This window comes from Typopeltis vanoorti, chromosome 9, assembly GCF_054136105.1.
Source record: "Typopeltis vanoorti isolate ZY-2024b chromosome 9, IOZ_Tvanoo_1.0, whole genome shotgun sequence".
Classification (NCBI taxonomy): Eukaryota; Metazoa; Arthropoda; class Arachnida; order Uropygi; family Thelyphonidae; genus Typopeltis; species Typopeltis vanoorti.
In genome coordinates, this window is record NC_143557.1 from 48290558 (window position 1) to 48318147 (window position 27590).

At 36.3% G+C, this 27590-nt stretch overlaps 1 protein-coding gene across 3 annotated transcripts in view; it reads right to left on the reverse strand.

Moving 5' to 3' along the window:
- Nucleotides 1-27334, reverse strand: part of Mnat9 (microtubule-associated Nat9) — a 105915-nt gene extending 78581 nt beyond the window's left edge. For 2 of the 3 annotated variants that reach the window (XR_016548825.1, XM_090397920.1), the window contains exons 1-3: nt 27206-27334; nt 15597-15781; nt 4965-5021 (exon numbers count right to left, since the gene is read on the reverse strand). Coding sequence is in view for 2 of the 3 variants with exons in the window: in XM_090397920.1 (XP_090254046.1) it covers nt 4965-5021; nt 15597-15781; nt 27206-27282 (319 nt within the window). In the remaining variant the exon portion in view is untranslated. The remainder of the gene's footprint in view (nt 1-4964; nt 5022-15596; nt 15782-27205) is intronic. The other variant, XM_090397921.1, reaches the window with a different exon arrangement.
- Nucleotides 27335-27590: the final 256 nt, after the last annotated feature.

A 27590-nucleotide genomic window follows, 5' to 3' on the forward strand; every position in this document is an offset into this window, starting at 1 on the left:
ATGGAAATAGACAACAGAATCAACAAAGATGGTATGGTAGGAAGTCAATTGAATAAATTCATATAAAATAAGAGAGAAATTAGTCGGAACACTAAATTAGCTGTATACAAGACAGTGTTCAAACCAGTTTTAACTTATGGATCTGAGATCTGGGTCAGAAGTAAAACACTTGACCAAAGACTAGAGACCGCAGATATGAGAGTCCTAAGAAAGATTAGAGGCGTGAACAGATGGCATCAATGGCAATATCATATTAAAAACAAGGATATTAAGAAAGAACTTGACATTGTCAGCATCCAGGAATGCTTTAGCAGAGCTAATCTCAGGTGGCATGGTCACTTAAACAGAATGGGCGAAGAAAGATTAGCAAAACTTAGAAAGATTGGGGTGAAAAGATTAGCAGCAGTATACCACATAGGTGGAACTGTACTCCATGAGATTGATGAGGCCAGGGACTTGGGAGTGTTGGTGGATAAGGAGATGAAGTTTAGGGGGCACATTGCAAAAGTAGCTAAATCAGCTCATCAACTCACTTGGTTGTTGAAAAATACCTTGACGAGCAGAGACAAGCAAGTTATTGTACCTCTGTACCAAGCCTTGATAAGACTTCATCTCGACTACTGTGCCCAGATTTGGTCACCTCGGTTCCTTCTTGATGGGGAGGAGGTGGAGAGGATCCAGAGGCGAGTGACTAAGATGATAGCAGGTCTATGGAATGAACCATATGAGAACAGGTTGAAGATTGCAGAAACTAGTTGATAGGCAGAAAAGGGGAGATATGGTTGAGACATTCAAATTGCTAAAGGGATTCTATAGGATTAATTCAGAGGATATTTTTGAAATCAGGACTGGTGGTGGAACTAGGGGACACCAATGGAAGCTGGGCAAGAGTGTGGTTAGCAGGGGTGTTAGAGCTGGGTTCTTTACTTTTAGAGTGGTAAATGAGTGGAATAAGCTGCCAGAGTCTGTTGTGGGTGCTATGACGGTGAGCGAGTTCAAGGCAAGGTATGATAGATACTGTGAGAATGTCGTATAGTTGTGTGGACATGATGTTTAGGGCCTCCCTCGATGAGTCTAAGGACTCCCAAGAGTCGCCCGAAATAATAATAATAATAAAATAATAAAAACAAGTGTTCTCTGCCAGGTTGGCAGCAAAACGACCCAGAGGAAGACCAAGATATAGGTGGATTGATACGGTACAAAGTGCCTTAGACAATAGAAATATAAGATCTGATAATGTTGCAGTCTTGACAAGTAACAGACTGATTTAGAGGAAAATTGTAGATAGGAAGTTAGTAATGATGTAATTTTTTTCATGTAGTACTATCATATCCTGTGCACCCGTTGAGGGTACATGGCAGGAATTTGATGATGATGATTTTATAATGTATACTGTATTGTGAAATACTGATAATACAAAAGTGGCTAGGAATTAATGCACATTATTTACAATATGTAACTGATGTTAGTACTTACTGTGGTTTACATCACAGTAAAGAAATTCAAAAACCAAAAGTGTGTGGAAGATCAGTGTGTGGAAGATTTTAGATGCATGGCACAAGAATATACTGAAGAAATAAATAATGTATTTCAGTCAACTTGAAGTTTTGAAGGTACAGAGATAGCAATGGGGAAGGGTGGGAGGGGATTCAAAGTTATAGAATAACATGGACTGGAACTTTACATTCTGTTAAATTAAGGAATAAAACAGAAGTTTTATCAAGAAGAGCACAGACATGCTATTACAGACAATTAATATGCATGGAAGTAACAATTAAATGTTACTGTTCATTAATATTTTCTCTACTACAAGTCTAAAGGAGAAATAATAAACTTGAACCGATAATTCAGTACAAGGATTTGATAACTTGATGAACAGGAACGTAAGACATAATAATTATTTAGAATAAGACAGATTTAACATACATATACATTTTATTAACATCATCAAATTCCTGACATATACCCTCAGCAGGATGTACAGGATATTATGATAGTACTACTAGTTACATCACTACTGAATTCCTATCGAAAAATTTTTTTTTTTTTCAAATTAACCAGTTATCTTTCTACATTCCAAATATTATCAAATCTTATATTTCTCTCTTATAAGTCACTTTCTTACTATATCAATCCACCTAGATCTTGGTCTTCCTCTGGGTCTTTTTCCTACCATCCTGGATAAGAACACTTGTTTTGCTAACCTTTCCTCTCCCATTCTGTTTAAGGGACCATATAATACAACCTGAGATTAGCTCTGCAAACGCATTCCTGAATGTTAACGATGTAAATCTCTTTCCTAATATCTTCATTTTTAATATGATAATACTGCCATTGATGTTTAGATCAGAACTCGCATATCCAAGATTTCCAGTCATTAGAAATAATACACTTTGATCAAGTGCATTATTTCTAACCCAGTTCTCAGATTCATAAGTTTAATTGGTTTGATCACGGTCTTGTATATAGCTAGTTTAGTTTTTTCACTAATTTACCTCCTATTCCATAAAAATTTATTCAACTGACTACCTACCATACCAGCTTTGCTAATTCTGCTGTCTATTTCCAAATTTAATTTGTCATCTTCACTAAAAATTGTTCCTAAATAACTTAAATGTTTTACTTGTTCTATAGGTTCTCCATTCAGGATGCAGTTGATGTTTTCAATGTTTCTGCCAATTTTCATTGTCTTTGTCTTTTTGACTAATTTTCATACCAAATTTATTAGAGCAGTTATTCAATTTAGTTAGGAAATCCTGCAGACATGTACTGGATTTATTTAAAAGTATAACATCATCTGCATAAAGAAAAGATCTGAGATTAACATCCCCAATTCAGATTCAAGTTTAATACCACTTACTTTCATAATGTGAACCACAGAGATGAATAAGAATGGCGATAATGCACATTCTTGTCTCACACCTGATTTAACATCAATCTTCCTGCACCTGATTCAATTCTAACTGCTGATTTACAACTCAAATAGAGACCTAAGTGTTGCTTGATATAATGTCCCATATATAGCACATAAGTGAAGTGTTTTGAACAGCTTTCCTTTTGGCACTTTGTCAGATATCTTTTTCAAATCTACAAAACTTAAATACAGATACTTGTTACATTTCATGATTTCTCAACTACTTGTCTTAAAGTGAAAATCTGATCCCGATAACCTCTATCTGGCCTGAATACTGCGTGCTTCTGCAAGTTTCCCCCCTCCACATTTTTCTTAGCCGTTTTTCAAGTATGCTTGCATAACTCTTACCAGAAATCCAGTTTTCACATTCAGTTTTATTTCTTTTTTTTTTTTTTACAGATGGATACTATAATTGCTCTACTCCAATCATCTGGAATTTGAGCCTCTGACCAGGCCTTCTGAATTATGCAGCATAGCCACTGTAAAACTTTTATACCTCCATATTTGAGCATTTCTGGTCACGTATCATCTACTCTAGATTATTATTATTATTATTACGGGTATCTCCATGGAGTCAGTAGACTCATCGCGGGAGACCCAAACTAGCAAAACAATATCTGTCATATCTCTTCTTGAATTCATTTACAGACGAAGAGCTCAGAACTAAGTCAAGCAATGAATTCCACTCATTCACCACCCTCCAGGCAAAAAACCTTGTTCTGACACCTTTGTTAACCACACTCTTCTTTAATTTCCACAGATGACCTCTTGTTCTTCCATCACTATCACACAGCTGAAACATTTCCCCTGCATCAATCCTATAAAAACCTTTTAGTAATTTGAATGTTTCTATCATATCCCCTCTTCTTCGCCTATCAACCAATCTCTGCAATCCACAAGCTCTCAATCTATCAATGTAGGGAGCATTTTTTATATCACTCACCAACTTGGTCACTCTTCTCTGAACCCTCTCCACAGCCTCCTCATCTCCAAGGAATCCAGGTGACCAGACCTGAGCACAGTAATCCAAATGTGGATGTATCAATGCTTTATAAAGGGGAATAATAACCTCTTTATCTCTGGATGTCAGTGTGTTCCTCAACAACCAAGTAATCCTATTTGCAATCTTGGACACCTTAGCAATGTGTCCTCTGAACTTCATCTCCCTATCTACCAATACCCCTAAGTCCCTAGCCTCAATATCAAGATGCCTTTTCATATTTGTGGTTGGCTGTTTTCGTTCACTGCGGAGAAATTCAAATTCGTCCGTTGGCTTTCTGAATATTGTCGATCTTTAAGTCTAAGAAATTTGGATATGAGTTTTATTTCATTTTTTCACTAGAGGTCAGGCCAGTGGAATAACCATTGATGAAATCATTGTCTCTTTAGCATATTATGTGAAATGTAATATAGCTTGTCTCTGTGTATATATGTGTGTGGGTGTGTGTGTGTGTGTACTCAAGATGATGACCTTAATACGAAGGTCAAAACATCGGGAAATTAAAATAATTATTTCTAACACAGTTATAGTTTCTATAATTTGTCTGAAATGAATGCTGTTCACCATGTAACACTAAAGGAAAGGATCAAAATAATCCATTTTTCCAAATACTGTATTCAACAGTTCAATAATTAAAATTATGATTTGTATTAATGATTTGTATACTGGTGTCATCATATGCAATTCTGACACATGCAATTTTGCCAATGAATTAAAACTGGATAAAATTAAAGCAAAAAATCTAATAATGAGAAAATCAAATGGATTTTCTTGTATGTTAACTGAATGATTATATTCAGAGAATGTACACAGGCAATAACAATTTTTTTACTTCACACTTTGATGTTTTATATTTGAAATTCAGCCAATTAGTTTTTACATTCTGTTTGCTTGAACAAACAGGCTAACTCTGCTTGTGATTAATCACTCCTCTCCATTCTTAACAAAACAAATCCAAAAAATGCAAACAAAATTAAATTGATTAGCTTTGGGCTGGGAACAATCTGAATACTAAAAAAAATTAATCCGAAAGAAATGAATAATACTTACAAACTTCTTCATTCGTTTTGCTAAATTCATCCTTATCCAGAATAATGAATGTACACTCTAAGGTAAAATATAAAATATAAACAAATAACAGTTAGATGCGTAGAAAGACTTAAGTGGTGGAAGTCACTTGTTATTTTTTAGAATATTAACTCACATCACCATATTGGGACAAAATACATAAACATGACCATTTAACTTTCAGTGTGGAGACCAGATGTGTCTTAACAAGAATTAGATTTTATTAAACTAAACAATACCACCAAACAACTTTTGTAAGTTATCATCAGGGGTAGAAGATTTGTATATAAAAAAACTAGATTACAAATTACAGATTTTTCACAAACAATTTATTCTAGAACTGGAAGATCACAAAAAATTACTATTCCATAAACATCCTTCTCAATGTATCTAAGGAAGAAAAAAGGTCTTTTCATATAGAAAACCAGCCACAACTGGATGACTCTTAAGAGGGTGGTCTGAAAGGTTCTAGGCCTAACAATGAAAAAACGAATTTATAATTTCAAAATTATTTTTATTTTTCAACATAATCTCCCTTAAGACTAATGCAATTATTCCAGCGATGCATCAATTTTCCCCACAAGTGTTATGTTCCAGAAACTTGGACATGATGTAATGACTATAAGGTTCAAAGAACTGAATTATAGAAGAAAAGTGTCTAATTTTCTTCATCAAAGAATTAAGTTTAAAAATCATATAGATTTTGGTAAAATTTTATTTTTTATTATAGCAACTACTGTGGTCATATATATATATATATATATATATATATATATATATATATATGTGTGTGTGTGTGTGTGTGTGTGTGTGTGTGTGTGTGTGTGTGTGTGTGTGTACACACACAAGGGTGGTCTGAAAAGTTCTTGGCCTAACAATGAAAAAACAAATTTATAATTTCAAAATTATTTTTATTTTTCAACATAATCTCCCTCAAGACTAATGCATTTATTCCAGCGATGCTCCAGTGCCATTATCCCATCCCTGTAGTGGTTCTCAGTAAGATCTGCAAAATAGCCCTCTACAGCTGCAATCACTTCTTGATTCAAAGAAAAACACTGACCAGTGAGGAAGAGTTTTAGTTTGGGGAAAAGAGACAGAAGTCAGAGGGAGCCAAATCTGGGAAACAGGGTGGATGTTCCAACAATTCATAGTGCAGATCCCTTAATTTTCCCATTGGCAAAACACTTTTGGGCAGATGCATTGTCCTGATGAAAGATGATTTTTTTTCTTCTGCAAACCGGGTCTTTTCTCACGAAAAAATTCGTGAGAAAAGACCCGGTTAAAAGATTGGAATAATATTCTGGTTAAAAGATTGGAATAATATTCCCAGGTTACTGTTTTATCCTCATCAAGATAATTAATAAACAAAATGCCTTTAGCATTCGAAAACACTGATGCCATGAACTTTCCTGCTGATGGAACTGACTTTGTCTTCTTTGACACTGAACAACCAGCTTCTGTCCACTGTTTTGACTGCTGTTTGGATTCTAGTGTATAATGGTGAATCCATCTCATCCATAATAAAAAATTGACACACAAAATCAGTTTTATTCTTGCTAAAACGCTGTTCAGAGATTTTCATGCAAGTGCATTTTTGATCTGCTGTGAGCAACTGTGGCACCCATCTTGCGCAAAGCTTTTTCATTTGCAATTCTTGCAAAATATATCCTACATGTTCTTTTGAAATGCCTATAGTCTCAGCAATTTCATGCACTTTGACTCGGCGGTCATCCAATACCATATCATGCACCTGATCAATGATTTCTGGTGGGGTTACACTTTTTGGACATCCTTCATGTGGATCATCTTCAAGGCTGGTACGGCCATGTTTAAACTCAGCAGCCCAATTCTTAATTGTCGAAAATGAAGGAGAAGAGTGCCCATAAACTTTTATGAACTTCAAATGAATTTCTTTTGCCGTTAAACCTTCTTTTACAAAGAATTTTATAACCGCACGATACTCAATTTTATCCATTTCAAAACAGCTGTATAAAACAAACTACTTGATAGAATGACTTGCAATTTCACAAGGATGCTTATGACAGATGTACCAACTTAGAAAAAAAAAATCTTGCCGATAGTGTTGCCATCTATGGTCGAGGCCGAGAACTTTTCAGACCATTCTCGTACATGCTACATCCCACCTTCACCATCCATTACAGTCCTTACATCCCCAAGTATGCCAGGGGAATAAAAAGGAATAAAACTTTGTTACCTTAGGTATACTCTCTCTCCCTCCCTTGATGGTATGAAATGAAGACAACAAATTTCAGATATGCCTACCACAGTTCTAATGTAAGATTTCAAAAATGCAATCAACATTAACATATATTAAGAAAGTTATAAACAAAATTGCAGCATGGTGTAATTAAAATAAAGTGACCTCTTTCCCAATATATCAGATTTATGGGTTCTTACACCCACCAAAACCCTCCACATTCTCTCATAAAGAAACCAACAGTATAAAAAAAAATTAACTGCTCTTGTGGCATTTGCTATGTAGGTCAGATGGGAGGATCTGGAGAGAGAAATATCCACATGTCTGAACACATGAAGGATGTTGAGAAAAAAAGGAAGCACATATCAGGATTAGCCTTTCACACAATAAATGCAAGCCACCAAGTATTTTGACAAAAAACAGATATACCATATATTGATCATAACTGTTTTATAAGAAAATTTAAAGTAGCCTCTGAAATTTAAAGTAGCCTCCATATAATCCTTGATGTAGGATTAAACATGATTTAATCCTACATCAAGTCTGATTTGCATTTATCAAAAATCTAACAACTGCAAAGCTAAGATATGAGACATGCTTTATGCTGCAGAACATGTCAGAAAATATCTATCACCCAAAATCTTTACAGCAGTCCTTCAAGAAATATTTAATAATATAAACTGGACAAACCTTGGTATAAAAATTAATAACAGAAACTTAACACACCTAAGATATGCAGATGATATCATAATTTTTGCAAACACTCCAGAAGACCTTAATATATGGGTGGTAGATGGCATTGATGGAGATGATTTGTAGTAGAGGTTTGGTGTAGTGGTTGAGACAGTTGTAGGTGTTCTCCCGCGATGAGTCTTCGGACTCCTTGGAGGTGTCAGGAATAATAATAATAATCATAATATAATGATAGAAGACCTATATCATGCAAGCAGAAAAGTCGGCATAAAGATAAACAGAGAAAAAACTAAAATCATGTTTAATCATTTTGTAACACCAAAAAACATAATAATAGAAAACAATTTCTTGGAAAGAGTCTCTTCATATACATACTTAGGTCATCTCATTGATCTAAACTGTGGACTCCAAAAAGAAATAAATAGGAGAGTTCAAACTTACCTGGAGTGCATTCAGAAAACTGAAAAGCATTTTTCAAAACAATGATGTCCCACTCTGTTTAAAAAGGAAGACATTTAACCAGATACTTCCAGTCATCTCATATGGTTGAAACTTGGTCACTAACAAAAGCACTGGCAAATAAATTAACAACTCAAAGAAAAATGGAGAGGTGGATGCTATGCATCACATTAAAAGATAAGAAGCGAAACACCTGGATAAGAACCAGACTCACATCACTGACATCATTCTTCACCACAAGCGAATAAAACAGAAATGGGCCAGACAGCTATCCAGAAGAGAAGATGAGCGATGGACCACCATACTAACGAACTGGATTCCAAAAGAAGGGAAACGAGGCCAAGGACGTTCTAAAAGAAAGTGGAGTGATGAATTGTCAAATTTTGTTGGGGAAAATTGGTCAACCATTGCCAAGAACAGAGAAAGGTGGAAAGAACTGGAGGAGACCTTCGTCCAGCAGTGGACAGAAAATGGCTGAAAAGAAAAAGAAAAAGAAGAACTGTGTAGTTGGAGGATTAAGTAGGAGAGAGTGAACTGTGTTTAGTGGAAAAGTGTGCCCTCCCATAATGAGTCATCCTTAAGACTCCTTGGAGATGTCATGGAATAATAGTAATAATAAATATGTGACCTAATTAAATTCAAGAATCTCCAGCAGTACATAGATTGCAAGCAGTAAATACCTTGGAACTGCACAATGTGTTTTTTGCCAACAGAAGAAGCAGTCAAGGTCATAAATTTTGCTCCCACCTCCAAATAAGCAACTAATTAAAACTTGTGACAAATGCTGAACATGGAATCAGCAATGTACTGCCCCATGAATCCGCTATGTATATCCTAATAAACCATTATAAAAGTAACAACAAAATAAAGTAATATGAAAATGATCCAAGACAATTAGGAAAATTTTAAAATTTTGCAATAATATTCTTTCCCAATTACATTATTCAATATCACAGCAATTGAACTTTGACCTATTTTGGGTTTGTACTATAGGCTGCCGTTTATAATATAAAACTTCTGATCGCTTTGAATTGTTTTGGTTAATTTTTCTGCTATAAATGGCAAAATTAGCCAAAACTAAAATTAAGATAACTATTAAAATTTCAACAGAGATAAGACCCTAAGAACTTAATTCTGTATAGCAGAATTATCACCTTGTACCCTTTCAGAACATTTTGCTCCATTTCTGAATTAGCCTTATACAGCAATAAATTCTGTCTGGTACGATCAGAGTTGTTATGTGCATACAAACAAACAAGTAAACAAAATTAAATGAATTTCCACATGCAAAAAACTTTACTAGCTGTTATATAATAAAGAATAAAAAGCTTTTGTGCACATTTGATGCTTGCAATTAATTGAAATAGAGGTTTTCTAAGTTTTTATTATTATTGTTATTTTTTGTATATAAAAAGGCACAATAAGAGCATAAAAATAACTTAATAAAATGACTAATATAATTTATATAATAACTAATAATATATAACTTAATATATATTATATAATATTAATAAAAATATAATAAAAATTCTTACAAAGTTTCTACATCCACTTCAACATTCATGGCCTAAACAGTAATATAAATGATGTGCACCACCTACAGTTATCTAAACCAGAACTACTATTTCTTTCAGAACCCCAACTGGAAACCTCAACAGCCATACACCTCAACTGTCCAAACTACACATTATACAGCTCCTTCTGCCACAAGGGTGGCACTTGGGCATTTGTGAGAACCGACATACCATGCCAGAGACTGCTAATCTTTGAATTTCCACTATTTGATCTCCTTTGGCTCAAAATTTCTCTATCAAATCAACCTGCCCACTTCATATGCTCCCTCTACCACTCTCCAAATGACGTCAGCAACTCTGACCTCTTCAACTTTCTCTCTCTCTAAAGTTCAACTTTCTGCAGTTTAAGTACCCCAATAGTGAAGTCATTCTTCTTGGGGAACTTCAATGTCCACAACTCATATTTGCTCCACTTCTCCAGTTTCACTGATCAAGTAGGCAGGGATGCTGAGTTGTTCAGATCATCAATCTTCCCACCAGAATACCAGACAACCCCCCCCCCTCCAATCTGCCAATACACTAGACCTCTAAGCTCCCCTGCCAGGTATACTGTGGTTGTTGGTCTCTTGGAAACTCAGACCACAACCTCATACAAGTCTCTTTTGCTGCAGAACCTATGCCCACCATTTAGTCTTGTGTCCTTTGACACTACAAGGGTGCCAACTGAGAGGACCTCCGTGACTTCTATTCCTCCTTCCCATGGTCCGACTACTGCTTCAGTTGTTCTGATCCAAACACCTGCTCAGACAGAATAACAGAAATCATCCTTGCAGGATGATTTCTGTTATGATTTCATCCCCTATTCCAGTCCAAACTCTCAGTCACCATCCAAGCCTTGGTTCTCAAAAAAGTGTACCAATGCTGTAAGAGAAAAAAACCTCTACTTACCATAACTGGCTCAAGACCAGAACTCCAGCTGCCCTCTCTGTCTATACTACAGCCTGTAACATTTGTAAAAGAATCATCACCAAGTCCAAATCAAACTTTGAAAGGGTCAAATGCAGCAAACTCACCTCCTACCCAAATGGCAATTGCTCCTTCTGGTCCCTTGTCAAGGTCACTAGGTGCAACTTCTGCCCACCCAGGTTTCCACCACTTTCACATTCAGATGGTACTGTAGTCACCTACCAAAAGACAATACCAACTTACTTGCATCACTCCTCTCTTCCAATTCCTGCATTGATGACCTGGGTAAAGTTCCCTCCACTCCACAAAGAACAGCTCCCTTCATGTCTCCCATAGTCCTCTGACAAAAAGAAGTCCGAAAAATCCTTAACAACCTGAACACAAGCAAGGCATTTGGTCCTGATGGTATCCCACCTATTCTGTTAAAAAATTGTGCCCCATAACACCTATCCTGTATTGCCTCTTCAATCTATCCTATTCAACTGGCAAATGCCTGACAACATGAAAACAGGTCCACATCCAGCAATCCTAAAGAAAGGGGATAAAAGTCAACCACTGAACTACTCCAATTGCTCTCACTTCAGTTCTCTCAAAAATATAATAATTTTTGAGAGAACAGAAGTGAATAAGATAAGGAAGATAGGTAGGGTAATCAGGAATTCTGCTGATATGTAGTAGTTGCAGAATGATTTGAATTGGGCATGTGAAAATGGCTGTCACTTCAATGTTAGTAAATGAAAAATCATGCACTTCGGTGTGATTAGATTTCTAATGTCATATTATATTGGTGAGATTATGGTAGAAGAAACAGATCAGGCTAGGAATCTTGGAGTTTTAGTAGATACGAAGTTTAAGTTCAAGGGTCATATAGCAAAGATTGCAAATACAACTTAGAGAGTAACTGCAATGCTAAAACGAACTTTGACATGTAAAGTTAAGAAAGTAATTTTGCTTCTTCACAAGGCTTTGATAAGACCTCACTTGGACTACCATGTGCAGGGGCAAATTCTCCATGCTTGCTATGCAAGCTCATTAATTGAGAAAGAAATTAATATTTATTTGTTAATAAATGCATGCATTTATAAGCATTCCATAGGCTTTTATTTTTGTAGATAGAAGATATCTTAAGCCTGTGCAGCAATAATTGAGCTTTGTGTTGTATATCAAAGACCGATGCTTGCTCGTCTAGTCAAAGTTACCTTGGCTTGCTCACTTGTAGAAGCTTCCAGGTCCTCGCTGCAGCAATGTGATTTCATGTGTGCGCATAGCCATTTCCGCTCCCTTCCACATCGTCTTAAACACAGGCCATACGTAGTGAAAGTAGCTCTAGCCAGTGAGCTTCAGCCAGCCTTTACAAGTGTGCATGTTGCTTGGGAAAATTAAGTTACAACCAACTTTTTATTACAATGTTATTGACCAGTTCATAAAGAAGAACTGTAGGATAGAATTTCTATTCAAGTTGCTAAATTGAAAAAGATAGAATATCATTTGTAAAATAAATGTTCTATTTGTATGATTAAATGTATATAAATTTCTAAATATATAGTTTTAAATGGTCAGTAATTCATTATTCCACTAATCAGACTTCAATCACACCTCTCACTCCCTGAATGATAACAAGAGCAAGCGTGAATTTCAAGACCAGCATTCGCCCTTGAGAGAGAGAGAGAGTGCAAAGGAGAGTGTCAAAAATTATATCAGGATTGTGGAATACCAATTATGAAGAAAGATAGAGAATTTGTAGATTGTAGATACTAGCAAACAGGAGAAGGAGGAGTGATATGATTGAGACGTAAACTTCAGAAGGTGTCATAAGGATTTCAGTAGATGGAATTGTTCATTTTATGGAGAGTAGGGAAAGGACAAGAGGGCATCCTTGGAAGTTGAGAATGAATGATGTCAAGATGGGATTGAGAGCTAGATTTTTCTCTCAGAGTGGTGCATGATTGGAATGGACTGCCATTAGATGTTATGTGTGTAAGTAGTGCAAATGAATTCTAGAACAAACATGACAGTTAGTGTGGATAGTATGCAGGACCGGCCTTGTCTATAAGGGGGCCTGGGTGCAAGAAACCTTTTGGGGCCCTAAAATATTTTTCAAAGGTAAAAATTAAAGGATTCGAAATAAACGTATTGTAAAACCTCTTACCTGCAAATGATTTTGTCACAGGAAAACAAAAAAAAAACATTCAAAATATCATACGTTTCTGCAAATGTGTACCAACTGTGCCCACTCAATCGCAGGCCCGGGTGCATTGCACCCACTGCACCCCCGAGATGGCCGACCCTGGTAGTATGTGGCCTTCCTCGATAAGTTCATCACTCCCTGGACGTCTCTCTTAATAAAAATAATAACTCAGACTGTTGGGGGAAGAGTAATGGAATATTTTATAATAAACATAAATCTTGAAGTAATGTGTATATGAAATGTACTAGACATTTATCAGCTAACAAGACTACAAGATTCATCTGCTGCTGTTAAACTAAATGCTGAGAAAATTATCAAATACTGCTATATATAAGTTAAGGGTATCTTTAAAAAAATTGTACTACTTGTGAATGACTTTCAGGTCAAGCAGATGAAAATGACCAAAATAATTCCTGTGAACTTTATCTTATATAGTAAAATGAAACAGTATTAGAAAGAAAATGCTGTCGTATTACACCAACTTGTAACAAGTTGTATCATTATAGAAACCAAATTAATGATATTAACTCACAAAACCAAAGATAACAAAATAAATGATTTATTAAGCTACTGATATTTCACTAGATTCAACCCAGAATTTGAATATGTAAAAATAAATAAATAAATAAAATAAATTTAAAACCCTATCACGTATCTTTACAGATGGTCTTAGAATGGCAGTCTATCAAATTTTGGATATAATATATCCAAAATGTAGTCATACTTCTTGAGATTAGGGGAGTGCTTCAATGCAGACTCCAAAAAAAATTGTCCTATGAGATTTGTAACAGCTTTTACATAATACTGCTATTTTGTTAAATTTAATTCTGTATTAAGAGATTGTAACACATACCAGTCCTGGTTTGTCTCACTGATGGCAGCATGTGTATTTATTTATTTATATATAGGGTCTGACACAGAAAAAAATGAGACAGTGCCTGTATCTCTTTTCATTTAACAAATTGAGAAAATCAACTATGATCTGCTTCAAAATAGCTCCGTTCTGAGTTGACACACAGCTGCATATGATGCCGTCAACGTTCAAAGCAATTCTGCAGATCATTTTCTGAAAGGCTGCTGAAGATCTCCATTATTTTTTTGCTTTCACACAATCATCTTCTACCCATAAAAAATGGGTTTCTTTGAGCACTGACTTGATCTTTGGGAAGAGATAGAAGTTGCAGGGAGCCAGATCTAGTGAATAGGGTGGGTGCTCAAAGCACAGTAATGTTGTGATTAGCTAAAAACTGCTTCACAGACAAAGTGTTGTGGGCTGGTGCGTTGTCTTGGTGCAAAATCCAACTGTTTCTCCACAATTCTGGTCGTTTCTTTCTCACATGTTTGTGCAATTTCGTCAAGACTTCAGGGTAATACTGCTCATTGACCATATGGCCATTGAGAAAACCCACTCTGTCATTACAATACCCTGGATATCAAAGAAAATAATCAACATGGCCTTGAACTTTGAATGATCATACGTGCTTTTTTTTGGTCGTGGAGATGTTGCCGACTTCCACTGCATCGATTGTTGCTTGGTTTCTGGATCATACACAAACATCCAAGTTTCATCACAAGTAATTACTGAATTCAACGAATCCAGTTCATCCTTAATGCACTACAAAAGGTCCAAACACAGTTCCTTGCGACATTCTTTTTGTTCATCTGACAACAATTTTGAAACCATTTTTGCACAAACCTTTTTCATGTTCAATTCTTCTGTTAAAATGCATCAAACACTTTCCCTGTCCAAATGAACTTTCTCAGCTACAGCTCGAACACCCAACCTTCTGTCTTTTTGAATCACATCTCACACTTTTTTTAATATTGTCATAAGTAACTGATGTGCATGGGTGGCCTGGGCAATCATCTTTCACGTTTTCTCTGCCTTCTGAAAATTGTTTGTGCCAATCAAAAATGTGTGCACGAGACATGAACTCTTCACCATAAGCCTCATTCAATAATTGAAAAGTTTCTGTCATGGATTTAACAGTTCTTCCTGTTAGCCCACAGGCGAAAAATTGCAGGCATGCAAAGATTATATAGTATTAGTATTCTGGTTATTATCTTTTGTTGGTAACAATTCTGTCATAATATTGTGTCATGGGAGGAGAGAGGGAGGGGAGATATGTCATTTTATCCAGTTCACAGGGACTGGTTAAAAAAGCAGTGTGAAACAGAGTTCAGTGGTAAGAGCTGTATCAATGGAACAAATGATTTTGATCCAAGAAAAAATTTTTTGTCAATACCATATTGTTAGACTGTGTGACAATGCTCATGCAGATGTGCCTTTCTGCTTTTGAACACGTTTGTTTGAATTCAGTGAAATATCAGCAACTTAATATATTAATTTGTTTTATATAATACTCATAATCATGTCTTAATAATGTTAATTAGGTTTCCTTATTAATGAATTACACTGACTTGAAAAGAAAACTAACATTTGATTCAGAGTAACCAATTGGATGGTTATACTAAGTATAAATTATTTTAATTAATGACTCTTTCTTGATAGAATATTGATTAAGATATGTAGATAAAAGGGAAAAAATGTCATGGGGTTCTATTTGTGGTACCTGCAAAGATAGAAAGTGAATGCAAAATAAATATTAACTGTAAAAATAATGTTATACACATATGCATTACTATACTGTCTTCATCTTCCATCCATGATTCATGCATAGCATATTCCTGTTCTAGACTTAGAGGTTCTGATGCCGTCAACTGTTGAAGCTCTGCATCCTGCATCCAGCCATGATATCTAAATTAACCAGTTCAAAATGAAAAATTCATCAATGTTTTTTAAATGATTAAAAATAATCACAGATATAAAACACATTAACATCAAATCACTTTATACAGTAGACTTTTTTTATAGAGATCTCTCTCTATAAAAAAAAAAACAGACTTATAAAAAAGTCTGGTAAAAGGTATATTAAGATGAAATTGGACACTACCTGTATGCTACATATTACAGCAAAAATCTGATGAAATGAAAGAAAAGAATAAGAGCATGCCATTTGTCATTCCATTGATCTGAAGTTAGCAAGATATCGAAAGCAGGATATAACAAGATATACAGTCACCATATTGAAAGCTGCGATTTCTGGCTTGCAAAGGTTTTCAGGGAAAAGCAAAAATAAAAGACTGTACAAACATTCTGTCTGCAATAAAGCCAGTTCTACACAGAAAATACCTTATTCCTACTCCACCACCTCACTCAGAATTTATTATTCCTGATGAAAAAAAAAAAGATAAGCACTATAAAGTTGTTGGTGATTATTCATAGTAGTGTTTTACAATATAAAGAATATCAGAAGAATAAAATAATTTATTGAGTTACTAATATTTTCCTGGATTCAAACCAGCATCATGAAAGCACAAATTACAACTGTAATAAGACACAGAGTATTCAGTTATATTGTTGCAGAAGCCAATTCAAATTGTAACTGAAAATAAATAAATGTCCTATCAAGCAGATCCCTCTAAGGACTGGATAAAAACAAGGTAAATTCAGAAACTACTTTAATATTTCATGGTGATCAGCATTCATTTTGGTAAAATTATGGAGACTACTACATCTATATAATTTCTTGGCAACTTTAATTTAATTTATAACCAAGTGAAATAACTTTCTATATCCAGGATCTTAGTCACTTTAATTTCCCCAAATTTCAATTTTATATTAAGGTCATCATCTGGAGTATACATACATATACACAGTACAAACACAAATGAATAAGATATTTTACACTTCAAACAGTATGCCGAAGTATCAATAATCTGGTCAACTGTTATTATACCGGTCCAATCTCTGGTGGGGTGAAGGAAAGAAAAAACTGCATCAAAGCTACATACTGTTTTACATGATCAGAGTTCAAATTCATATTAACATTAAATCATACAGCAATACTAATATCCTAATTAATATTTAAAATAAGAAGTGGGGATTGTTATTCAAAAATTATGACTAAGATCCTGGATGTAGAAAGTTATTTCACTTGGTTATAAATTAAATTAAAGTTGCCAAGAAATTATATACTTGTTTAATCCTTTATCAAGTGTAAGTTTGCATGTGAAGTATCTTCACGACTAGTCTACTTGTACATAGGGACAAATGACTTCACTTTAATTGCCTTAGTATACTATAAAGCAAAGCACACATCCTTGAAGGACGTAGGCATCTGGAGAGATTGCTGTTCTGAACGAGTGTGTCCCAGGGAGGATGATAGCAGGGGTGGCCTCTTGTGGGAATGGATACTTGGGAGAAGGGAGACAATGTCAGGTAACACTGAGCCCAGTGGAGTCTAGAAGGAATAATGCTGGGTATAGAAACAATGGCATTTATATGCTTTATACTAATGCCAGGAGTATCCGGAATAAGGGAGAGGAATTGGTGGTGCAGATAGCATCAGCCTGGCCAAAAATTATTGCGATCACTGAGACGTGGTTGACAGAAGGGGATATAACAACAGGAATAGAAGTCGCTGGGTATAGCATTTTTCGTCAGGATAGGAGGGGAAAGCGTGGTGGTGGGGTACTGCTTATGATAAGTGATGACCTATGTCCTCTAAGAGTGGAGAATTTGGAAGGAAGTGAGACAAATGATTTTGAGAGCGTATGGTGTGAGGTAGAGGTAGGCAAGACAGGATATTTAGTGGGGTGTTGCTACAGACCCAGGAGCACAGAGGATGGGGACCAGGAGATGTTTAGGCAGCTAAGTTTGGCAAGTGCAAGAAGAATGATTGTTATGGGAGATTTTAACTTCAGTAGTATAAATTGGAGAGAGGAAGATGCATGTAGCAATAGGGGAATGGAATTTCTAGAATTCTTGAGGGACAAATGTCTTAGGCAACAAGTAACAGAGGGAACAAGAGGTTCAAAAGTTTTGGATTTGGTTATAGCATCAGAAGAGTTGATAATAACTGAGTTGATGTCTCTCCCACCAGTTGGAGAGAGTGACCATATGGTGTTGACTTGGAAAATGAATAGACATGCAGGAGTATCAAAGAGACGGGAACTTATGTGGAATTATAATGCAGGTGATTATAATAGTCTTAGACGTCAACTTCGGGAAGTTTCATGGAGGCAGGAATTGGAAGGCCGGGATATCACTAGTGCGTGGGAAATTGTGAAAGAATATTTGTTATCAGCAATGGTAAGTTGTATACCACGAGTGAAGAAGAGGACGCAATTTGGAGTAAAGTGGATGACAAACAATATTAAACAGGAATTGCATGCAAAAAAGAGGCTATGGAAGAGATATAAAAGGACAGGTGAAGAGAAGATGCATGAAGAATATAAGATACAGGTCAGAAGAGTGACTAGTATGGTAAGGAAAGCGAAACTGGATTATGAGAGGAGATTGGCCCTAAGATCCAAAGAAAATCCTAGGGAATTTTTTAGCTATGTGGCCAGTAGGAGGAGAAATGACTGTGGAAGAATGATATTGTGGGATAAAAATGGGAATAGAGTGACTGATGCAGAGGACATAGTGGAATTGTTCAATGAACACTTTATTGGAGTATTTCATCCTAGAGGAGTCAGTTTTAATGCTAGAGGGATAGGACTGGTTCGAGGTCTGGAGGTACAGGAGGAGAGTGTGTTTCAGATACTGAGTACTCTGGATGTCAGTAAAGCTGTGGGACTGGATGGTATTTCACCATGAGTTTTGAGAGAATGTGCTAGGGAATTGACAGTGCCTTTAACATGGCTTTTCAATGAAAGTCTGGCTTTGGCAAAGGTGCCCAGGGAATGGAAGGAAGGTAAGATAGTGCCATTGCATAAGGGTGGTAACAGATTGGAAGTGTCTAATTATAGACCAGTCTGTGTGTAATCAGTAGTTGTTAAGATCTTGGAGAACGTAGTGAGGGACCGTATACAGCACTGGGCAGATGAGGGTAATGTTATCTGTGAGAGTCAACATGGATTTGTGAAAGGGCGCTCTTGTTTTAGCAATATGCTAGCCTTTTATAATAAAATTACAAGAACATTAGATGAGGGAAAGGCATATACTGCAATTTTCTTAGACTTAGCAAAGGCATTTGACAGGGTGCCACATGATAAGCTGATATTTAAGTTGCAACACATGGGTCTGGATGTCAGATTGGTCAACTGGATTCAGGATTGGCTGTCTGATAGGTATCAGAGAGTTGTGTATGGTGGAGCAGTTTCAAGGAGACAGAAGGTTACAAGTGGGGTCCCACAGGGCTCAGTACTAGGACCTATATTGTTTAACCTTTATATCAATGACATTTAGGATTTAGCCGACCAAATTGTATTCTTATTGGTTAAACCAAAATAAAAAATGATGGTACAACATGACAAAATTTCATGCCGGCTGGGGCGTCGCCCGGTTAAACAAGGCCCCCGTTGTTTTTGCCAGGGAACCAGGGCGAACAGCGAAAAGTCAGCTACTGGAACAAATCTGAAAACAAACCCCAACTCAACATCACCAGAGTTAAAGATCGGTACTATCAACGTAAGAAGCCTGAATGGCAAAGAAATGGAGCTAGCTGAGGAATTAGATAAGTACCATATCGACATAATAGGGGTGACTGAAACAAAAAAGACCAAAACTGGTGAGATCTTTCTGAGCAATAAATACAAAACGTTATATTCAGGCAATGACAATCAAGGAAAAGAAGGAGTAGCCATAGTATTCAACACAAAATACGAGGCTAATCTTCTTGAATGGCAGTCAGTCTCAAGTAGAGTAATGTGGGCAAATATGAGAATGGGGAACTGGACAATGAGACTTATTTGTGCCTATGGTCCCACAGAAGGTTCTACTAAGGTAGAAGTGGAGGAATTTTTTGAGGCTTTAGAAAAAGCAACTGACACAATGAAAAAGGAAAAGTTGGTCCTTGTTGGGGATCTAAATAGTAGAGTAGGAAATGATTGTGAGACATACAAAAATATTTTGGGAAAATTTGGAGAAAAGAGCAAAGCTAATAATAATGGCAAATATCTGTTGGATTTCTGCTCAGGACATGGACTGGTTATTACTAACACCATGTTCCAACATAAAAATGTGCACAAATTCACATGGAGAGAAGAGGCTAGGAATAAGAAAAGTCTCATTGACTATGTTATTGTTGATAGTGATGTTTTCTCCCTGGTGCAGGACACCAGAGTGTACAGAGGATTTGAAACTGGAAGTGATCACTATTTAGTCTTGAGCAGGATAAAATTGAATTTCATATTGAAAAGAATAACATGTAAGAAAGTTTTAAAGCGAATAAAAGTTGAGCAGCTCTCAGATGTAAACTGTAGACTAAAATACAGAAATATTATTGAAAAGAAAATGAAAGAGTTTGAGAACAGGAATCAAACCTTGGAGATTCAGTGGCAAACTCTAAAGGAAACATTGATTGATTCTGCCAGAGAGGCATGTGGTGAGGTTGTGTGCAAAGATAAAAAAATCAGAACTCCCTGGTGGACACAGGAAATTAAACAGGAAAACGACCCAGAGGAAGACCAAGATATAGGTGGATTGATACGGTACAAAGTGCCTTAGACGATAGAAATATAAGATCTGATAATGTTGGAGTCTTGACAAGTAACAGACTGATTTGGAGGAAAATTGTAGATAGGAAGTTAGTAATGATGTAATTTTTTCATGTAGTACTGTCATATCCTGTACACCCCTTGAGGGTACATGGCAGGAATTTGATGATGATGATGATCAATGACATTACCAGTGGATTGCAAGGGGATATTCAGTTGTTTGCAGATGATGCGAAGCTGGGAAGGATTATTAGTAATAGTGCAGATGTGGTAGCCCTGCAAGAGGATTTGAATAAGCTAGATAGATGGGCAAATGAATGGGGATGTCAGTTTAATGCAGCAAAATGTAAGGTCTTGAGGTTTGGGAAACATCGATGGGATGCTGTATACTCTATGGGAGGAGTTATACTGGAGGAAGTTGGGGAGACAAGAGATCTGGGGTTGATGATTGATGGAAACCTGAAGTTTAGGGGACATATTGCAAAGGTGGTGAAGGTAACACAGAGGATTGCTGCTATTATGAGAAGGACACTGACCTGCAGAGATAAGAGGGTTATCATTCCGTTGTATAAGTCTCTGATCAGACCACACTTGGACTATTGTTCTCAGATTTGGTCCCCAGGATTTGAAGGGGATAAATTAACTGTGGAAAGGATACAAAGACGGATGACAAAGATGGTTTCAGGACTGTACAAGGATAGTTATGAGGATCGGCTGAGAGAATGTGGACTGCAGAGTTTGGTGGATAGAAGAAGGAGAGGTGATATGATTGAGACTTTTAAACTGTTGAGAGGTGGTTACAAGGTTGACACTGGGGAGTTCTTTCGCTTGGTTGAACAGCAGGAAGGAGTGATGACAAGAGGCCATCCCTGGAAGCTACGAAAGGAAACTGTGAGCAAGAGGGTAAGGAGTGGTTTCTTTGTGTGGAGGGTGGTTGAGCCGTGGAATGCATTGCCTGATGGAGTGGTGGGAGCGAGAACGGTCAGTGAGTTTAAAAAGTGGTATGATAGACTTTGTGTTTCTCGGGGGGGGGGGGGGGAACCTCCCCTCGATGAGTCTTGACAGACTTTATGTCTTAGGAAGGACCTCCCTCGATGAGTCTTTTGACTCCTTGGAGGCCTGAATAATAATAATAATAAATAATATAAAGTTATTATTATTATTTGTCACCTCCAGGGAGTCCAAGACTCATCGAGGGAGGGTATCCACTCTACAACTGTCTCCACCACTCACAATCCACCAAATGACTGCAACTACACCAACGCCATCTATTGCCGACCATCACCACTAGTATTTCCACAGACAATCACAAACATCCATACCCACGGCAGAATTCGAACTCGCAGCCTTTTGGCTGGGGAGCGGATACGCTAACCACTCGGCCAGCCTATGAATTATAGGAAGGACCACTACCAAGACCAGTTTCAATCTTTATTGAGGTCGCATCAATTTTGCATTATGGGATGTTAAGGAAATTAATATGAAGTCATTTGCTCTGTATATACAAGTAGCCTAGTTGTGAAGATACTTCATGTGAAAACTATTTGCTTACACCTGGATAAAGGATCAAACAAGTAGCCTAGTTGTGAAGATACTTCATGTGAAAACTATTTGCTTACACCTGGATAAAGGATCAAACAAGAATATAAATTTCTTGGCAACTTTAATTTATAACCAAGTGAAAAACTCCATTCCAACAGTGTTATTAGCATCTAACCCAATGAGAACCTGATGAACCTCTAATTCTTTCATATCTAATTTCCCTAATATTTGCCTCTCTTCTATATGTTGCACATCATGTACACTAGTATAATATACACTGATAAAGTGCTCATTAAAAAACTCCACTACATCTTTTGCAACAGTCAATCTACTACCACTGCTGGCCTGGTTGGCTGAGTGGTTAGTGTATCCACTCTCCAGCCAAAAGGTTGCGGATTCGAATCCAAGTGTGGGCATGGATGTTTGTGATTGTCTGTGAAAATATGAGGTGTCAAATAATAACAATAACTATACACCAGTGTCACTCTCCCATAATTACTTCCTCTTACTTGCCATATAAGAAAAGTACTTTCTTAACTGGGAAATCCTCTCATACTTTTTCTCTCTTAACTGTGTTCATCACCTTTCTAGCCTGCACTTTATATTCATTACGAATCTAATCACCGTCTTGTACCTCCTCCATAACATTCTTTTCCAACATTACTTGCCTGATTTCACAGTTCATCCATTCCTACTCTATATAATGCTTAAACTCTTGGTATATGGCTGTGCACTACTTGTTTCATTTACTGCCTAATCAATCCCCATGGTCTTCAACTTCTTTGCTGCACAGATTATCAACCTATGGCATTGATGCTAGTTTACTACAGAGCTTCTCATAATCACCCACTTTATAATTCCACATATATTTCTTTTTGATAGTAATCTCAAGTACCTCAAAATCATCCTGGCAGAAGTGTTGATACCTCAATAACAACCACATCCTGAAAGGATATTAAACAAATCCAAATGCTCTAAAACCTCAACTTGCTTCCATCACATACTGCTGATAGCTATCTCTCAAAAATTCAACAAATTGGCTCTCCTTGTTCCCATTTACATCTCCTCCTCCTTCCAATCCAGATTATTATAATTCAAATCTCCCATTGGGATCATCTTTTTACATGCCCAACCAATTAGCCTAAACATTTCCCAATTAGCTCTCTACATTCCCTGGTCTATAATATTGCATTAGATATACTATCATGTATTCATTTCAGCTCAAAACCAAACAGATTCAATTTTTCACATGTATGACCATCTTCAATTTCCTTTCTTAGTGGACAATTCCTCTGCTAGTACAGTACTCCTACTTCATTTCATCTTTTGCAATTCTTCCATTTTTATTCCTGATACTACATCAATTCGCAGACAGCAAAATTTCACTTACACCAAGTATCTTTGTACATGCAGACTCCAATGCAATGTACTCAGCTCCCTTATTTCTGATACTCCTTGCATTAGTATATAAACATAGTAATCCCACCTCTCTTTGAGGCCATCTCACAAACATCATCGGTCCATACCCTAGGTGCTATAGTACAGCTCTCTTCAATTTGACCAATCCTGTTTCCCATCACATTAACATAGTAACATCTTCAACCCTATAACCATATTTTTCCTCTATTTCTACCATTAAACAACCCATCTCTCTCTCTGATTCTTAGCTACACTAATTTTATCTCAACCCCGAGTACTCTCAACAAACAGTTTCTCCAAATGTTCAACACACCAAACCCCTTCAAATTCATTCCAAGATTTACAAACTGATCACCCTATGCCTCATACAACTCAACCTTCTTGCCATTCATTATCTCTGCTCTCCTTCTCAACTAACTATTATTATATGTCTACAATGCGCTAACCACTTATTCAACAACATTATCCTTAACCTCCCACAACTTACTCAAATGGGAGGTTAAGGGTTAACCAAGCAAATTAACTGTAAAAAGAAGCTTTCAGCTTAATCAATTCAGCCAATCTAAATGTAATGATTTTAAAGTTTAGACTGCACTTATCATCATGAAATTCCTGAAGTACAATTAGGAGATGTATACAAGATATCCTGAGTGGCCGTTAATAGAATTAGATGGCACAGGAACCATTGGCAAAAAAAAGCCACCTTACTCCACCAAAGCAAATTCAAGTTCAAGAGGCTTTTCCTCGAATCAGCTGAAGCTCTTACCAACTATCCCAACCTAAACAAATATGGCTGTATTAGACTCCCCCTCATATGGGAAACTCTCATCCACAGACAGTCAGCCCAACACCCAACCGAAACCAATAGTTGGCATATTGTAGGACTTTAGGTCTTTCTCTATCTCTCCATATTTTTCATCCTTGTTACTGAAGTGTGTCTGTATGCACACGTCTAATACAAGTGTGTTAATTCTTGATGATGCCGATTTGACTTCAGCAAATTATAGGATAATAAGTAAATAATTTTATTTATTAACAAATATGTTGCACATTTCCTTAAAGTATATACGATGCTGGAGAATCAATGTATAAGTTTAAACACTAGGATTTCCTCCAAATTAATCTGTTATTTATCAAGACTCCAATATTATTAAATCTTATATTTCTGACTTATAATACACTTCATACTATATCAATCCACCTAGATCTTGGTCTTCCTCCAGGTATTTTTTCTTCCATCCTGACAAATGAGACTTATTTTGATAACCTTCTTCCATTGTTTAAGTGACCACACCACTGCTAATACATTCTGGAATGCTAACAATGTCAAATCCTTTCCTAACACCTTCATTTCTAACACAATACTGCCACTGATGCAACCTATTCACTCTACTGTTCATTGATGCAATTTGTTCACTTCCTCAGATATCTCACAACAGAAACTCGGGTTTTTCATCCCACATATGACAAATAAGCCATCAGAACATATGCAATTTACAGACAAAAAAAAAAAAAAAAAATATATATATATATAGTTGTTGATGATAGGCAGTAGATGTAGTTGATGGTAATTGTGTGTGATGGGAGAATTAAATAGTAGGGAAGACAGGCAGATGCAGTGGAATGCCCTCCAGTGATGAGTCCTTAGAGGTGTCACGTAATAATAATAATAATATTTAACCCTGCTCTCAGATCCATAAGTTAAAATTGATTGGGACATTGTCTTGCATACAGCTAGTTTAGTGTTTTGACTAATGTCACTCTTATTCCAAATAAATTATTCAATTGACTTCCTACCATACCAACTTTGCTAATTCTGTTGGCTACTTGCATTTTTGCTTTACATCTTCACTAAAAATTATGCTTAAATAGCTGAAATGTTTTACTTGTTCTATAGGTTTATCATTCAGGATACCATTCATGTTTTCAATATTTCTGCCTATTTTCAGCTGATTGCTGATTTATTATTATTACCAACATATCTCCATGGAGTCAAGAGACTCATTGTGGGAGGTCCCACTCTCAAACGCACAGCTCATCATACCTTGATTTAAATGCATTCACTGTCCCTGCACTTACTGCACTGTCAGGTAATGCATTCAATCACCTGCCACTCTCCATGCAAAAAATCTACTCCTTGTCCTCTTGATTACACCAACCTTATACAGATTCCAGGGATAGCCTCTCGTTCTCCCTCATCTTCAGATAGTCTATGAAACATATCATCCACATTGATCACCCCTTACTGTCTTGATCATGTTTCCTCTCTACCTTCTATCCACTAGACTCTGTAATTTGCATTCTCTCAATCTGTTCTCATATTTCACATTCCAAAGACCAGAAACCAACTTAATCATCTTTGAACCCTCTCCAGCATCTCATCATCCTTTAGAAAACCAATCTGGGCATAATCCATATGCATCGTGATCAAAGCCTTAACAATGGAATCAAAACATCCTTACTTCTACATGGCAGTGCTCTTGATATCATTCCCATAATTTGCTGTGTTGTCCTCACAATTTTAGCAAAATGTCCATGAAATTGCAAGTCCTTAAGCACAATCACTCGCAAATCTTTCATCTCCTATACCTCTTCTAAAATATCCCCACCAATCCTATACTCTGCATCCCATCTCTGCTTCCCAAATTTTAAAATCCTGCACTTTGCAACATTAAACTGACATCTGCACACACACACACACACACACTTGCTCAAATTTCCAAAGTTCAACAATACCTGTATCAAGTTTGGTTTTCAAAAGAATGATTATTCGTAATACACTTTTAAGTCCTGCCGGGGTAATAGCCTTTCATACAGGAATGTTTCAATGTAAACAGAAGTTTGTTATTTTAAATAATTGCTATTCATCTAACATTACTTTTCATATTTACTTGAATATTATTACTGAAGAATTCTTCATAACGATGATAAGATTAAAAAAAATTCCACCCTGCTTACAGGCTTGAATCTTGATGCCATCATGAGAGGATGTGCTTCCTACAGTTCACTAGGTTAATTTTATCTCATTTGGTATGATTTTCAGAACTATCTTACTCTCTTTCCACTCTCTTGGAATGTTGCCTAAGCTAAGACTTAAATTAAACAACTTCATCAGAGGCACTTGCAGTTCACCTGCACGTTCTCGTAGCACATGAGCAGCAATACCATCCAGGCCCACTGCTGTATTCACATTGATTGATGCATTTTGTGGGGTCTGTTCATAAAGCTTGTTGAAGCTTTGGAGAAAAGAGTACTGTAAATAAAAGGAATCAAAGATAATAAAGATCATATAAAAACTTAAGATATTCTCGATGAGTGAATAATTATTTTGAAGGATTAAATGAGATGGGCAATAACAGAACTATGACTGGAAATATTCAAGAGGAATGCAACCATGAATATATATCAATCCTTGAGGTGGAAAGGACCATCAGAAAACTGAAATGTGGAAAGGCAGCTGGAGAAGAGGATATTCGACAAGAAAAGCTAAAATATTATTATTATTATTATTATTCCTGACACCTCCAATAATGAAGATATAAAAGTTTTACAGTCGCTACACTACATAATCCAGAAGGCCTAGTTAAAATGGTCAAGGGGAAAATTTACAAGGAATCATTCACTCAAAAAAATTGACATTCTAATTGAATCTCTACTGAAATATATGATTTCAAAACGTGAGCCATCTATCATTCATAACTCACTGTTTACTTACATTAAAACATGGTCTTTCCTATATGGAACAAGTATAACTTTTTCACCAAATAAACGAGTATTTTGATTGATTTTCATGTTAACGCTAAGTATTACAATCCGATTACAGAGTTACAGCATTTAATCTTACAGAAAGAAATCTCACAACAAACGAGAACCAGCAAGAGGTTGAACGGTGGCGTCACTATATGATATACACGTTGAATTTCAGTGTCTTCATACTTTAAATTGAAAACTTGTGCAACATGAGTTAAAATAATTGGGTCTAGGGAGAAATTAGCGTATTATCCTGTTGGCGTAAGTCGTTTCCCGTATATATTTTTCTTCGTAGTTAGAAGAGGCAGTGCAGAGATTGAATATATTGGGATTGTTGTATTTCATTATTA